Source organism: Phascolarctos cinereus, unplaced genomic scaffold (assembly GCF_003287225.1).
Source record: "Phascolarctos cinereus isolate Bilbo 61053 unplaced genomic scaffold, phaCin_HiC Scaffold_1;HRSCAF=81, whole genome shotgun sequence".
Taxonomy (NCBI): domain Eukaryota; kingdom Metazoa; phylum Chordata; class Mammalia; order Diprotodontia; family Phascolarctidae; genus Phascolarctos; species Phascolarctos cinereus.
In genome coordinates this window covers 71,318,059-71,334,665 of record NW_027555514.1, presented here as the reverse complement: position 1 = coordinate 71,334,665, position 16,607 = coordinate 71,318,059, and the positions used below count along the sequence as shown (strand labels likewise).

General features: G+C 35.3%; 1 protein-coding gene across 14 annotated transcripts in view; it reads left to right on the top strand.

Moving 5' to 3' along the window:
* Positions 1-16,607, top strand: part of PARD3 (par-3 family cell polarity regulator) — a 715,544-nt gene that overhangs the window by 486,156 nt on the left and 212,781 nt on the right. For 2 of the 14 annotated variants that reach the window (XM_020990443.2, XM_020990442.2), the window contains exon 21: positions 4,091-4,218. The exons of the other annotated variants lie outside the window; for them this stretch is intronic. In XM_020990443.2, the coding sequence (XP_020846102.1) occupies positions 4,091-4,121 (31 nt within the window). In that variant the 3' untranslated portion in view covers positions 4,122-4,218. Of the gene's footprint in view, positions 1-4,090; positions 4,219-16,607 lie in introns of those variants that run through there. 14 annotated transcript variants of the gene reach the window in all.

Genomic DNA, 16,607 nt, shown 5'->3' with positions numbered 1-16,607 from the left:
GTCATTCTTATTCCCAGCTCTTGTCTTTTCCTTTCACCATCTTAAGGATTCTACCTCACTTCCCCGAGACAGTTTGAGTAACTTGAAAGATGCCATGTTGCCAGCCTTGGTAAGTTCCTGCTAGGAGAGAGGAGGGACAAATCCATATCTGAGTTAGGAAAGAACAAAAAAGTTCTTTGGAGACAAAGGTCTACTAAGGCATAATTTGTTCTTTCCCATGTGAACAATGGCTCATTATCTAAGTTTGGCAGACAACTTAAGTTAGTGGTTGCATTTAAAGCTACATTAATAACAGGTTTAATAAAAAGGTGCAAATAAGACTTTAATTAAGCTGTTGATTAATTTAATGGCTTAAAAAGTAAGTTCTGGCTGTTCCTTGATGGCTGTTTTTGTGACCTTGAATTATGTGGTCAGATTAGTTAGCATATCATTTTTTACAAATCACTGCTCAACAGTAAAAGTGACAAGTTGTTCAGAAGTTGCATGGAAACTCTGTCCCCATAAATGTTCATCCAAGGCAATTTATAATAGCCAACCATTTTATGTTAAATATAAAACTCACTTGATTGTTCCAATAAATTAAGCTCCTAAATGTAGCAAGATAATGTTTTAAAACAAAAAACATACAGTGTCGCCTTTTCAGCTCTTTAGAGTAGCTACCCTGCATTATGATTTTATTTCAGGTAACTTTTCTCTTTTTAACATTGTGAGCATGAGTTCTTATTTCTATGGAGTTTCTTTATGTTTTGTCCCAAGCCTGGCTTCTGTTATGTTTGCAAATTATTGATTTGTCCTATTGAAAGGACAGATCCTGGTGCAACAGAGGAGGCAATAGGCAGATCACCCTTAGATTGGATGTGTTCTGATAATTAAGTAATGCTCATGTGTGAAGTGATCCTCCTGAAAAGTTGATAGCATGCATCCTTGCCTAATATTAGCACTTACATCATAAATTTAAGTATTATTAGTATTTCATTTACTTTTCTAATGCTTCAGAGCATTCATATTTTAATTTTTTTTTCAGCTAAGATTTTCTCACTCCCATGCTGCTTCCCCTGAATGTATTTTCAGACAAATAATCTTTCTTCATTATACCACATGACCAAGAACACTTATGGGATGGAATTGCTGTAACTCACACTTGATTTCAGTTTCTCTCTTTTAGCCAAGGGGCTTTTCATTTCATATATGCAAACTGACATCTCATAAACCGGCACCTACATAATGCACAGGAATAAGGCTGCTTTCCATCAATTAAAATCTAAAGAATTTGTACTGGGATCTTCATTAAATTGCAGCATAAAATAAAAAGCTCCCACTAGAGAGCATACATTTCTCTTTCTTCAAAACAGACTCATTATTTCCAAAGATTTCCCTGAAGATTCTTGTCAAAATGTAAAGGTATATATATGAAGATATAAAAGTGTTGGTTTATGGTATTACTGTTCTAGAAATAAAGGAAAGCTCTGAATTTTCTCCAACTCAGAATTACAGAATGAATTAGAGATGAAGTTTGGTGATGACTTATCACCTGATTTGGGATATGTAGCTTAAATGCAGCTCTCTACTTAAAGGGGCAACAATTTGAAAAGTCCTTGAATATTTTAAAACACCTGTGGGTAGCCAGAATTAAACGGCTCTTTTCTCCCTACTAAATATTACGTAAGAAAATGTGCTATGTGAATAATATGCCAACTTATGTTATATATAGCTAGAATCAGAGCTACATTCATTAAAAGAAAAAAAATTGTCCTACTCACTGCATTGGGGACCAATAAATCCCTGATAAACCAGCTATTGGGTCCAGGTTTAGAAACTAGAGGTTTAGTTCTGATAAATTCTGCTGTTGTTTTGCTTCCATTTAAGGCTGACTGCTAAGAATTCACAGAAAATCATACATTTTGGGCTTTATAAAATTATAAGAACTTTCATGCTGTGCAAAATATTATTTTTTTGGAAATGAACTCAGAACGATACATTAAACATAAAAAGGACATTTCATCTTATGAGGAAACTGCAACTTCTGTTCTTTATCATTTGGCACTACTAATTGAGAAACTTAGGTAAAGCAAATTTAAGTTTGGCAAAAAACTTTTATCACTATTGTCCTGATCAGTAATGAGGTGTCATTATATATAGCAGAAGTTTTCATAGGCGCATCCAATTACATGAGAACTGACAAATATTGTGCTCTGTATTCTTAGGTTAGTGTGCTTACATTTCCTATCAAAGGAGTAGAATATATATAGTGTGCCTAAAAATGATTTTTGTCTTTTCCTTCTTGTTTGCCACTTTAACAAGGCTTAGATGTGATCTTGTTAGCACATTAAAAATAGTCCTTTAATCATATAATTGCTTTAAACTCCTATGTAGATACCGAAGTATAGTTTTTTTGTGACACTGGGCAAAGGCATTCTCTCTGAGGATGATTCAAAGGTCTCGTGTTTATGGTACCAGGGACAGAAGAGGAGAAGGGGGCAGTGAGGATGAATCTGGGCATCGTAGCTGCCTAATCCAATTTACCAAGATGTGCATTAGCTGTTTATTCTGCCTGAGTCAGCCTAACCATGAGAAATTCCGTCTCCTTCATTGTAAATTGGTTCCTTTTCTAAGCTCTTATAGATTGTTAGAGGGAGGAAGTCAGTTGTTTTTGGTTGAATCTGGTGAGAAACGAACTGCAGGCCAAATGGATGTTTTACTGCAGATGGAAATTGGATCAGAGGGAAAAATATGGTACATTCAAGAGGTTTATGCCTGGTTTATATAGAAAACATGTTTTCCTCCTTCACACGTTGAATGGTATTCACAGAAAACGACTTAATTATTGATAAACAGCTCTAGGAAAGAATGTTGTGAGTCATATGAATCATTCGTCTGTTTATAAATTATAGAGGTTATGAAATGCAAAAACCTGACATAATACAATTTTTAAATCTACAGCTGAAACCCATAAGGCAAGCTATATAAAACATAAAGTACACCATATCTGTGTTAATTTATTTGTGTACGTACAGAATCTTTAGCTGCATAAGGTGCTGATATTGCCTTCATTACAATTATTTTGTATATGAGGCCTGCTGTATGACCATCATGTAAGTTAGACAGTAATCATTAATCCAATAATTGGAATGTTCAGTAGAGTGAGGTAATTGGTGAATTTTCACATATGTTTGATTTTTTTTTACTTACATTCCTTATTATTTGGTATTCTAATTTTTTCAAATAAAAGAAGATTCTCTTTTTAACAAATTGAAATGTTTATATGAAAGGAAATGTATCACTTTTGGAAATACTTTGAATTTTGCCACAATTTAGAAATTTCATTAAAGTACGAACTAAATGTATCCTTTAAGGATCAGCTCATATATCATGTCTTCAAAGTGTGCTTACTAATGTGTAATTACTACTAATAACCTAATTATTAACATTTTTTATGTAACAAATTTTTAGTTACTCTACTCATTCAAACTACAGAGCAGAGAATCAATTCATTTGTTTAACACAAAATAATCTCTTCTCCTTCCTCCACCCCCTTCCATCCCTTTCTCTTGTCTGGAAACCATGATGTTCTTTGTATGGGAAATTTGAAAATTTAGAATTTAACTATTTAGATTGTCTTCTCCAATAAGAAACTAACATCTCCACTAGGGAAAAAAATAACCTTGCTGTTTCAATCTCATTTGTACTCCCTTCTATGATACAAATAGGTTAAAAAAAAAACACATCACAGAGGAAAGCCAATGCAAATGCAATCTGTCCATATTACTATTAAGATTGGATCCTGCAATTACATTTAAAATGATTATTAGAGACCTTGAATCATTTCATACAGTTCTGTAAGAGGAAATAGATAATTCAGTCTGAAAACTTGTTTAGTTGAAATCAGATCTACTATTATCTTTTCTTTCCATTTTTAAACACAATGCATGTAGTATATATTATCACATTCAAAGACTTGGTCTATATAACTTTGAATTAGATATTTTAACATATGACTGGGCATTTGGGAAAATAGCATACACAAATGACAGTTGTCCTTCTTACTTCTCATACTTACTAATTGTGTGTCTGTACCATGTTTCTCATCTAGCATTGCCAAACTGACGCCTGAGAAGAGATGAACAACAAACGAGATTCCAAAATGTCTTGAACAGCACATATTGCACAGACTTTTTTTTTTCAGAAAAGAGAAACAACAATAAATCTACTTTTAATGAATTTTTAGTGGCTGTTTACTAATTTTGTTACGACATCAGCCGTCTTCATGGTTTAATGATTTCCATGCTTACCAAATCTATTTGGGACTTTTTTAAATCTTGATTTTAAGATTTGGGGGATGATTGAGTTGATGCTCAAAAAAAGTAGCTATGCTTTTTACTCCCATTTTTATCAGTCCTCTTTCATGGTGGAAAATGAAAATATCCTGACTACTAACATCTTTAGGAATTAACCCAAATTTTTCCATAGTTAGTAATGACATTACTAAAATTTTGTTGTTGATTATATTGTTGAAAACTAACCTCTAAGTTTCCTTAGGTAACACTTTCACAAAAAGGGAAATTAGAGATGCTAGGTAAGTGGGAGCTCGAGTTTACAGTGATGATTAAAGCTCTGAAACTTAAAAAAATAAAGACATGTAGATCAGAAGTTCTTAGCATATTGAGGGTCATATACCCCTTTAAGAATCTGGTGATACCTATGGACCAGTTCTCAGAATAATGTGTTTAAATACATAAAATACATAAAATTATAAAGGAAACCAATTATACTGAAATAGTTATTAAGTGATTTTTTAAAAAAGTTCATAGACCACAGGTTTAGAATACCTAGTGAAGACCTCCTGTGGAATTATGCATTTAGGCTTAGGTTTGGATACCTCCTTGTCCTGAAATGCACTGAGGATTAGACCATGATATTTACATGTTATACACTGAAAGTAAAAGAAATGGGGCAGGGTGGGTATGGTATAATTATTCAGCAGATCAATTAGTGACAAGCGTAGAATGTAAAGAGTCTTTCTGGCAGAGTGAATGAAGACTCTTGTCATTGATGAAAGTCAGGGACCTGTAAGAAAGCTCTAACAATCAGGTGCATCAGAGCAATGAATATCTTGGGCTGAGAAAAGTTGGATTAGCAGGTTCTCTGAAGGGGGAATTACCATGAAAGGTACTACTACTCCATGAGGGGTAGATTACCATGGCCCCAAGGCTTTCCAGGGCCATGTGAAGTAAGGACGTAAACTTTTTTTTTAACCACTGTTTCTAAGAAGTGACTACTTTGCCAAATGTTTTAAACATTGTTCCAAGCAATACTAGGGCAAGCAGACCCCATTCTGTTCTTGTGGAAGACTGAAGCTCACTGCCTTGCCATAAGAAGCCTTTGAAGAAGAAGGTATGAGCCTACACATTATTTATTACCATTCTGGATTTGGGACAGAGACATTGAGCTGTCTCCATCTCCTGAGCTCTAGAATGTACACAGAAGTATTTGCTAATTAAATGAAAAAAGTAACAGTCTAATAAAGAGTATAATGGAACTGAGTTGTGGTCCTGTGAAAAGTGTTTGTCCCCACAGTGGCACAAAAGTAGTTCTCCTCAGTCCTCCCCAAGTGAAACCCCTAAATGTACTGCAGAAAACAGGCATTAACATAATGGTGTTTAATTGTTCATTTCTGGAAACATCAGGAGTTATAGTTATTTATGACTCAGACCTAATTACTGTGTATGTGGTCTTAACATGATAAGTTCCTCATTGTTAACTAAGTGGCATCACATGGAAGGCAGCAGTGATTTAAGGAATGCAGTTAAAGTAAGTAGGTAGTAAACCATGTGCCTTTTCAAATGAAATACTGAACAACAAACTATGTCATTGTAAAGGATGAAGTTAAAGTGAGGTGTTTTTTTTAAACATAATCTTACATGCCTCCTAGTTTGTCAATCTGAGAGAAGACATTACTACCTTCTATGTATCTTCAACGCTGGATTTTCCTAGAGTAATTCTTGGAATTGTAAATATAAAATAGACTTATTGTATGTTTTCTTTTAATTTGAACTGAAACAGGACTTCCTGTTTGCTACATCTAGAAATGTGTCAGACTGACCAGTTAGTGAAGGCAAGTCCGTGGGAGACAATAACATTCTCCTACTAGTCTTCTTTTCCTTGTTAGTAGTTTTAAATAGACAACCTCTGACATCTTCCGTCCTGTAGCTGACTGCAATGCAAGCCAAAGAGGCACAAAGCATGACAACTGAGCTTTCTAAGATCTTTTCTGACATTCCTTAATGTTTTTTAACATTTCTTTTCCATAGACCTGAAGCATGAATATAGAATGCTGGTGTCAAAGATGACACCTTCTTTATAGTCTCTGTAAAGCAAACCTTTTTGTAAAAGAAATTTTTGACAGTTCTGTGATTCTAAGTCAATTTCAATTCTAGACCGTATGGAAAATGGGAACTTTTATTTTTCAGTAATTGACATGAAAATTGAAGGCTAGTGACTATTCACTCTCTCTAACAAAATAAAGCAAATAAATGCTATCACATCACCAAAAGAGCTACTTGATGAAAGGTTCTGTTAATGACAATCAACACAACATACACAAGAAACACTCTTCTCTGTATTTTTATTTGTTTGTACTAGTGGCAAAAAGGCCAATATACGGTATTGCTGCTAAATGCATTTTCCCCATAGCCACAAATTCTTTCAATTCAAAGAATATTTGTTTACTACCCATTTCATGCCATTTTGCTATTTTTAAACATCCACTTTATACTTGATGTAGCCAATGGAGAGCTGCCCTTGAAGCAAAAAAGACCTGAGTTCAGTTTTACCTCAGACACAGACCGTCTTTGTGACTCATGGCAAATCAGTTAATCTCTCAGTGCACTGACTCTTTCAGGCTTTAACATGCAGAGTGGTTGCCCATCTCCATTAGTGGATGGAGTTTCCTCGCTTGGGAATTCTCTAAATCAGTAAAAATCACAGGTCCAGCCCCTATCCCTAATTGCTTCCCTCCCCTCCGCCCTTCATAATAACGATAATCTTTTTTTTAAAGAATTCTTTTGCCATAGTTGAACATTGAGCTTGCTTTAATTTGACAGCTGTAAAAAACTGACCAAATCATAAGTGAAGATTTCATTAATCATTGATCAAAACTTGAAGTGATAAGCAATTGACTCCACAGGAATGCCTAATTTAAAACAAAAACAAAAGCAAACAGTCTATGGTTTTCAAACATGCAAATTCACAGTTAACTCTTGGAGTCACCTTGTATTTCACTTTAAGTTCTCACAATGGACTTTCTATTGTGTTCCCTTTGTATTGAAGGGGCATCACTAACAGTGAATGATACCTGTGTTTAGAGCTAGGACTATAGGAGACTGAAGAATGATCGATTTTAAACTAGCTACCCCTAATGATTGTTCTTTGGCTTGGGGCTAAAGCTACTGTATGCTACACATACTGCTGCTCATATTGCACTGATATTAAAATTCTCCATACCCTTAGTCTGGATTACTTTAAATATGTGGAAATTAAAGACATAATCCTGAATTATCCCTTTCCCTGCTTCTATACATTTAAAGTCCCAAAGTGATAATTTGGTGGAATTTGGGTGGGGCAAGCAGGCAAATGTCCTTTAAGTGTTCATTGAATTTATGTAGGCCTGAATTGGGAGGTCAGTCTCTATAGTTGTATGCTTGAGAGGTTTGTCCCTTAAGATTCTAAAGCAGAGCTTTCTTACATGATTGAAGATCTTGTTAGAAATTACTTTGGGGAAAATTGAGGCTCCTAAAAGTCATTGCTAAAGTACATTACTAATTTCTACTTTATGAAAACATATCCTCTTGTGCCATCTTCTCTATGTCATCTAACTCATGAATTTTTTAAGGTTTTCTTTTTTCCACTCATGTAAGGACGAAACTGCTTAATAGCAAAACAGAGTGATAGAAGCTTAGCACTGGAGACCTTGGAACATTGACTTTAGTACCTAGGATTTAAATATACAGAATTATTAAATGCATTTCTTTTTTTAATGGATGCTCAGAAATTCTATCCCTGAGGAAAATTGCTAGTTAATTTACTTGCCCATGTCCCATCCTAGGACTCAGCAAAGTTTTGAGTCAATCTTAAGCATTCATACACAGTATCATAGAATTTATTGTTAGAGACCTTGGAGATTATCTCACTCAACTTCCTTGCTTTATAATTGAAGACACTAAACCCCAGAATGGTCAATAAGTTACTTAAGGTTACCTTTGAAATAAAGGACATATCTGAATATTTTTTCTGTGTTAATTTTCCTAGTTGGTTCCTTCCCACCAGCATTTTTTTTGGATTGCAAGAAAATGATTTGCCAGTCAGTTTGGCCACCTTCATGAGACATACTCCTAAGTATAACAGTTATTTAGACCTCTGGGTCATTCTCTTTTGATAGAATCTTCAAAAAGACTAGATTGCTCTAAGAGATGAATTACTTAGACTGAAGTTGTTAGTTGTAGGAACTGAGAAAATCTGCAGTGCCTATTGCCCTCAGTGGTACCCATTGCTTGGCTGTAATATTTTTCCTGCTCACTTTTTAGAAGCTGATACTTCTCAATTTTGATTCGTGACTCCTTATCAATTTTTACAATCTTTTCTTTCCCATCCTCAAAGCTGTTTCTTTAGGGTCCACAGAACCCTTTACTCTTACCAAAAAAAAAAATATCCTTTTTACTTTGCCTGACAATTTAAGACATATTTTATGGCAGTTGTCTCATATCTTAAAGAAAGAAAACATTTCTTTTTTATTTGTTGTTGTTGTTGTTAATATTGTGTTTCCCTATCTTTTCCAGGCCATCTGCATGGAAGCTTTATCTTGTGCCATTTATGAATTGGGTCAGTTGCCCCCCTGAGGCAAACTAGTGGTTTTCTCTTTCTGGGGTCCTCTATATTGGAACCAGATACCTGATAAGCTTTAGCCCTATTGCAGCTCAGAACTCCCAGACTCAAATAATCCACCATCCTCATTCTATCTCTGCTTTCCACTTCCTCAACAAGCGGCAGAGAATCAGGTGCCATCACACCTGGCTTCCTGTTGTTTCTAAATGGATACCTTTTTTCTTTTTTCTCGTCTTTTTTTCTCACAATGTAACTATTCCATTTCCTTTCCCTCACAGTGCCTAACACAGATTAGGAGTTTGATAAGACCCCATTTTTACAACTTCAAAATTTTTTATCCTCTACAACTGTCCCAGTGGAATTTTTAAAAAAAATTACTCTATGTCTTTAACATGTAAACAATTCCCAGCATCATTCCATCACTTACTTGGAGTAGGTTTTATAAAACTTAAGTCACAAACACTACAATTTGGAACAGAAATAACCCTTCTCTGTTTCTTCCTTCTATATCTCTACTCTAACCATACTATCTTCAGGAGACACTTTTAAGTTTTAATTCTGGAATTACTAAGAATGTTCTGGGAATGTTCCTGATATGTTATATTCTTAACACAGATGGTTATTCCTATTGTTTGAGAAAATGAGAGTGTGTATTTGACTTAAACCATCCCTTTTTCTTTCTGCTAGTTGAATATTCACATAAAGTGAGATTTGTTCTAGCCATATCATCAGAAAAAGAGGGTCCCAGGTTCAGCTCTGGAATTCTTAGAATTTTCTTGGAATGTAGCTGATATTGGGATTTCCTTTCTCACATTAGATTTACCATTTGGAACACGAGCAATTTTTAGTGATTGAGTGGATTTTCTGCCAACAAGCTTTTGTTAAACCCTCACTATGTATGTACAAGTCATTATGCTAAGAACTGAACACAAAGGCAAGCAAAAACTTGACCACCTTCCTAAAGGAGCTTGAGTATTGATGTGGAAGACCACATACAAATAACTGCAGAACCAATAACAACCAATAACAACCAAATGTCTGTAGAGAAGACATAGGCACTATATATATGTATGTATATAGTGTATATATCTACATAGAAGATATATACAGTGTAAACTGAAGGTAGTCTTAGAAGGAAGGGTGAGGAAGGTTAAAGGAGACCAGGAAATGCTTCCTGCAGAAGATGTGTTTTGAGCTGAAAGGTAGGTTTTTAACTGAGTAGGAAGCCAGGGACACTAGGAGTCAGAGGTGAGCAGAGAAACAGAGAGCATTCCAAACATGGTGGATACACAGGGCAAATGCACAGAATCAGTAAAATAGGAAGAAGCCTGCTTGGGAAGGGCTTTAAATGTACAACAGAGAAGTTCATATTTGATGTTAGGGGTAATAGAGAGCCATTGAGGGGTGATGTGGAGCATGGCCAGAGCTTTGCTTTAGCAAAATCACTTTCTCTGAGAAAAGAGGAGCATGTGCTTGATTTAATCCACTGATTTTGGTGTTGATTATTAGGCAGTTATATCAAAGTGAGGTTTTGACCCACTATTATAGGTACAAAAACGAGAAGAGGAAAACCAATCCTCTGTTATTTCTGGAATGTAGCAGCAGTCACTCAGTACAAAATGGTGCAGTGGTATGGTGTGTGTTAGTCATTTCAGCGGAGAACACTGTTCTGTGCTCATCAGAGAGTTATCCCTGCAGCGCCAGCTTAAGGGTGAATGCCCTCTGATAGGCTTTATTTGACTAGTAGGCAGCATTCTTTCATGATATTCAGGTAAGTATATTTGCAAACTAGCAGTAAAACCTCCTGATGGGCAATAATATTTCAGCACTTAATGATGAGTATAACATTAAAGATTAGCTTTTACAGCTCCTCTGCAAATTTGCTCACACAAGCTATAGGTACAGAGCCAGAGAATGCTTCAGCTTATGAAGTGAACCTTGATGAAGTGCATTCCCTAGATAGGTGCTTCTGGCAGCAAAGGCAGTTACCTGATGCAGGGGTGACTTTTGTGTGCTTCCTATCCATGATTGCTTCTCAAGGGAGCAACTTCATTCTCTTAACGTAAGCCCCTTCCTGCTCCCATACTGCCCTGTCAACAACAGTGTTAGGTAGCCTTGAAAATAAGCACCGTAAATATACCAGTCCCCATAAAATGTTACCAGTCCTACACACGAGTCACATGGGCAATAAAATAAATGCAGTTGGCACTTTATTACTCATCTGACCAAAAAAAATTATTTTAAACTACAGGCCAGAGGTTGTTTTCAGGGCTAGCAAAGTAGGTTGTACAATTTTTTTTTTAAAGCATTGTGGGCTGATAACACACTCACTAAAAAAAAAAAAGTCCATGTAACGCATACTCAAAGACCCAATTCTTTTTGCAAATATCATGGAATTATCATGTACTGACTCCAGTTTTAAAAAGCAAGCTTTTTTTCCACTTTTGTTTGGGGAAGAATTATTCAGTAAAGAAAGCTTCATAATTTTGAGTATTTATATGTATAATAACAAATGTTAGGGTAGAAGTGACTCGTGTGTGGCATTTTTATTGCATATATTATCAATTATAGATTTTCATATTTTGCTAATTATGAAGGATCATTAGGGATCATTGTCTTTGAGAGTAGGGACTTTCTTTTGACTCTTTTTTGTATCCCCAGAAAGTGGCACTGAGTACGCACTTAATAAATATTTATTGATTGATTAGAAACTACAGCAGAGTTGAGTTTTTGGTTAGCTATTACCAGAACAAACTGTAATGCCAAACTCTCATATTCTTGGTTTTGCTCTAGCTCCTTCATCTTGTTCCTTTCCTAAGCTACAAGATTATTGTTTACCTTGTGGTGAAATTCTTGACCAGGCATTGTATTATTTCCTATTTTATTGATTCTAACATACAATGTTATGTAGTTTGCAGGGCTCTCCCAAGATAGGGATGAGGATGATGGGCCTTGATGACATTTGTTACTCTAAACCATCTATCCCATTCTAGTTTCCTGTGTGTAACACTTCAAAAGTACTTGAGTCAAATGAGTCACTTGTTTGGTTTGAACATCAACTTTTGAATTATCTTTTTTTAAAAAAAAATCTTATAAAGCAGCAAATCTATTTATTGCTTTTTTTATTTATTTCCCAGGGCCTATATGATATAAGGGTATATGGGTGTTACCAGTTTTGTACTTCCTTTTAAAATAATCAGCTCTGGTTTGCAGAATTCTAAACTTGAATATTTTCATGGCATTCACCTTTTATAATATGAACGTGCATTAGTATAAAAATTGGCAAAATAGGGAGTAAAACAAAACTATTTTTTTAATTAATTTTTTTTTCATTAATAAGCATGTATTTTCTCTTCCTATCTCCTCCTCCCATTGAGGGAAAAACAAGTCTGGCAAGGCAAATGCCCTACATTGTCTGTTCCAAAATATGTGTTTTGTTCTGCATATTTAGTCCATCACCTCTCTTTCAGGAGGTGGGTAGCATTCTTCATCATGTGTCCTTTGGAATCATGGTTGGTCATTGCATTAGTCAGAGTTCTTCAGTCTTTAAAGTTTTGTGGTTTTTGTTTTTTTTTTTGTAGTGTTATTGCAGTATAAAATGTTGTCCTGGTTCTGTTTAGTTTATTCTGCTTCAATTCAAACATGTTTTTCCAGGTTTCTCTAAAACTAACCCTTTCATCATTTCTTCTGGTGCAATAGTACCATTAAATTTATATACCATAATTTGATCAGCCATCCACCAATGGATGGCCACTCCCTTAGTCTCCAGGTATTTGCCACCACTAACTGAACACACACACACACAATACATATATATATATATATATATATATATACATATATATATATATATATATATGTGTGTGTGTGTGTACATACATACATACATATATACATATACATATATATGTACATACATACATACATACACATACATATATATACATATACATGTGTGTGTGTGTGTGTATATTATATATAATATATATGGACAGTTGTATGTATACCTCTATCTCTACCTATACAATGTGTTAATGTGTGTGTACTTGCACATATAGAGGTCCTTTGCCTCTTTCTTTGATCTCTTTGGAGGTATAAAGCCCATCTCTTTAACAACAATATTCTTTTGGTGATGGCTGCTTGTCTTGGAATATCAAAGTATCTGAAGGATTAAAGTTATAGTCATCTGATGCCCAGTGGATGGGCACATAAGGACCATGAGTAGGTAGCAGTAAATTGCCAGTATCAAAGTGCATAAGAGAAGTGGCCTTTAGAGCCCTGGAACAATGTACTCTAATAGATGAGTTTTCACCTTATCTGCCCTGAAACCAAATCACCAAGCTCCTTCACTGCCAGCTCCAAATACTCCCTGTAGAAAGATATAGATAAGAAGTTCAGAAAATAGGAAAGGGGTTGTTATCTACCCTGCTGGGGGGAATACCTACATTAGCAACAATAGATTGGCTAGATGGCATTATAGATAGAGCACTGGGCCTGAAGTCTGGAAGATCTGAGTTCAAATCCAGCCATGGACACTATCAGGCCCTGGGTAAGTCACTTAACCTCTCTTTGCCTCAGTTTCCTCATCTGTAAAACTGGAATAATAATAGCACTGACATGACAGAGTAATCAAATGAGATAATGGTTGTAAAGCACTCAGCACTGTGCTTGGCTCATACTAAGTGCTATATAAATGTTAGCTAATATTATTATTAACTGTTATTACATTCATGGAATTAATGAAGTTCTTTTAGGCTATTGGCAGAAATAACCTTTTGTGACTTGGCATGCAGAAAACTCCCATAATTTCAGTTCACTGACCTCTCCTGAAACTTCCAATACCATGTTACCTCTTATAAGCTCGTTTAGTATTGCTATCTACTGTGTCTAAGATCCTTTTTGAGGTCATTTCTGAACCGAGAAGTTATTTATACTGCAGGTGACAACATTAAAATGAATAACTTAGAACATATAAAGTAATGGAGGAGTATATCCTGTTTTAAGAAGGACATGGCAAATTTACAATGGGTTTAGTAATATTTTTGATTCAGAAAGAAAATTGGCTAGTTATCACTATGTGGTCATAGAGATTAATTCTATTATTTAAAATGAGTGAACACTAAGATTTTAAACAGATCTACTCATGTTAGTATGTTTAATAATTATGTATGACAGACAAAATATGGTTTATGGAAAACTTTTAATGAAAAGTCATAGATTCATTATCTTGTCCTCATACAGCCAACCTTCTTTTTTTGTCCTTCCTGGAAAACATACCCTGTACTTTGTCTAGTATATAGAAGTTACTTGACCAGAATTTTAATATTAGGCTTCTGTCTGACCTCACCTTTTCTCAGTATACTTCTGTAGTTCATTTCTAATAATGCCCCTTCTGTCTTTTTCCTTTAAAAATGTCCTCCATGGTTCTGAGTGGATGATGCATAGGCAGCTGATAGAAAAGCAAGCATAATTAAAGAGAAGGACCTTATTAGCTGCAAAAATGAGAATAGAAAGGGTATAAAGCAAGTCTCCATTTATCAACTGGAAAGGACCCAAATAGCATCAGAAACAATGAAGAGAAAATGAAAATCCTCTTCAGCTCTTGGGTTTTTATTTTCCTATTGTTTCTAATGCTTTTAGTCCATTTTAGCTCATCTGTCAGCATTGGCTCAAATGGATAGCATCACTTTTTAGTTGTTTAATTTCACTTGGCTGATTTAGCTATTGCTTTTGCATTTAGCATTTGTTCCACTGACTTTGAACTAACCGTGTATGGTTTTGAACATTTGGTTGTCATCCCGACACTTGAAAAGCCCCCTCACTGCTTGAGTCCAGTGAAAGACTAGGGAGAAAAAAGTGGTACTATTAAGGAGGAGGACTTATCGGTACTCTCAGAATATAAATGAGTAGGAAAAGCATCATGTAGACTTAATGCATAATACTTCCAACTCACCTTTGGGAATAGTGCTTAAAAGCTCTCTATACCACGTTCAAACAATCCAGCTAAATAACACAGCTCCTCTCTTTATTCAGGAGATTGGAGCAGAACGTAGCAAAGAGATGGCTACTTGTCATTTTCAGACTCTATAACTTCTTTATGCAGTGTATTATTCAAGGTCTCTCTAATTGCAATTAAGATTATGGTTTGACAGGTCAAGGTTGGTCTTTACTATACTGGCCACTTTTTGCCAGGAACTCTTGCTGCTTTGAGTCTTAGAATCATCAAGTTATAATTAGATGGTAACTAGCCATACGTTCCAACTTCCTCATTTTGTAGATAAGGAAACAGGGGCCCAGAGAAGTTAAATACCCATGTTCACCTTGGTAGTACATGTTAGAGGCAAGATTTGAACCCTCATCCTCAGACTCTAGAACTATAGCTGTTTCTACTGTACTACACTGCTTAATGCAAAGGATTAGAGAGTGGCCCTTAGCTGGTGAAAAATGCTAATCATGTTGCCAAGAGAACCTAGATCAAAGGTTCCTAAATTTACTTGGCTTACCGCCCCCTTTGGAAAAAAAAATTACTCAACACCCCTCTGGAATTCTACTTTCTTTAACTCTTTAATTTTTTTAATATGCATAATTTAAAAAAAATATTTTTTAAAATGTGACACATCTTAAATTTAATAACTTCATTAAAATTTGTGGATTTTTTCCTGCATTGTAATTTTGATGATGGATTATTGCATCATGTAACTATATAGTATCATATTGTAAACAAATCATTACACACACATGTTTTCCTGCTGATGCATGCTGAACAATGTGTAGCACACTTGCCTGCCAACACTTGCTTGTTAAGGCCTCTTGGTGTACTTAACCACTAATTGGTTATAACTTGCATTTTGTGTGTTTATTTGGAATATAATGTAATCACTACAACTTTAACTCTGTTACATAATAGCCTGCCAACACTTGCTTGTTAAGGCCTCTTGGTGTACTTAACCACTAATTGGTTATAACTTGCATTTTGTGTGTTTATTTGGAATATAATGTAATCACTACAACTTTAACTCTGTTACACAATAGATGAAACATGCATGAATAATTTTTCAATATTTTTTTATCTTTACTTATCCTTCCATTGACCCCTTATTTTTATTTGATGCCCCCAATTGAACCTGAGGCTACTACCACCCCCCTGGATCATTCCAGCACCTCACATTTTGGGAACCTATGAATTCTAAATGAATATACTTTGTCTAGCTCTTACCCAGAAATGGCAGCTCAGAATGGCTGTCTTGGAGTTGGAGGAAGGATAACCTGAAGGAAGTTTGTAGTGTCCCTAACTTTGTTGTTAGTTTATGAACATTATCTGAACTTTTTTCATACACTTATTTTGAAGTCACATTCCTAGGTCTTAATGGTTTTGAGTTTAGTTTTTGCCTGTTTATTTTGGGCAGGGTAAGAGCTATGGGACAGCATGAGCCAGGCTTATGAAATAACTGTTTATCTCTAGGAGCAGGAAATGCCAATAACTAACCATAGTGGGTAGCTGGAAACTCCCCTTCCACTTAGAGGAACCACCTACCTTTTCATTGTGAAATGGAAAAGATCTATGTTACTTCAGTTAGTTTCTAATTATGTGGATCAATGAATTGAATATCTCCTCCCCCAACTGGTTCATTTGAATGAATGCAGCTAGATCCTATTCCTTCTTATTATGGAATCCATCTGTGACTGAGGATCCATGGTTTTCAGAACCCTTATCTTCTTTTAAAATCTAG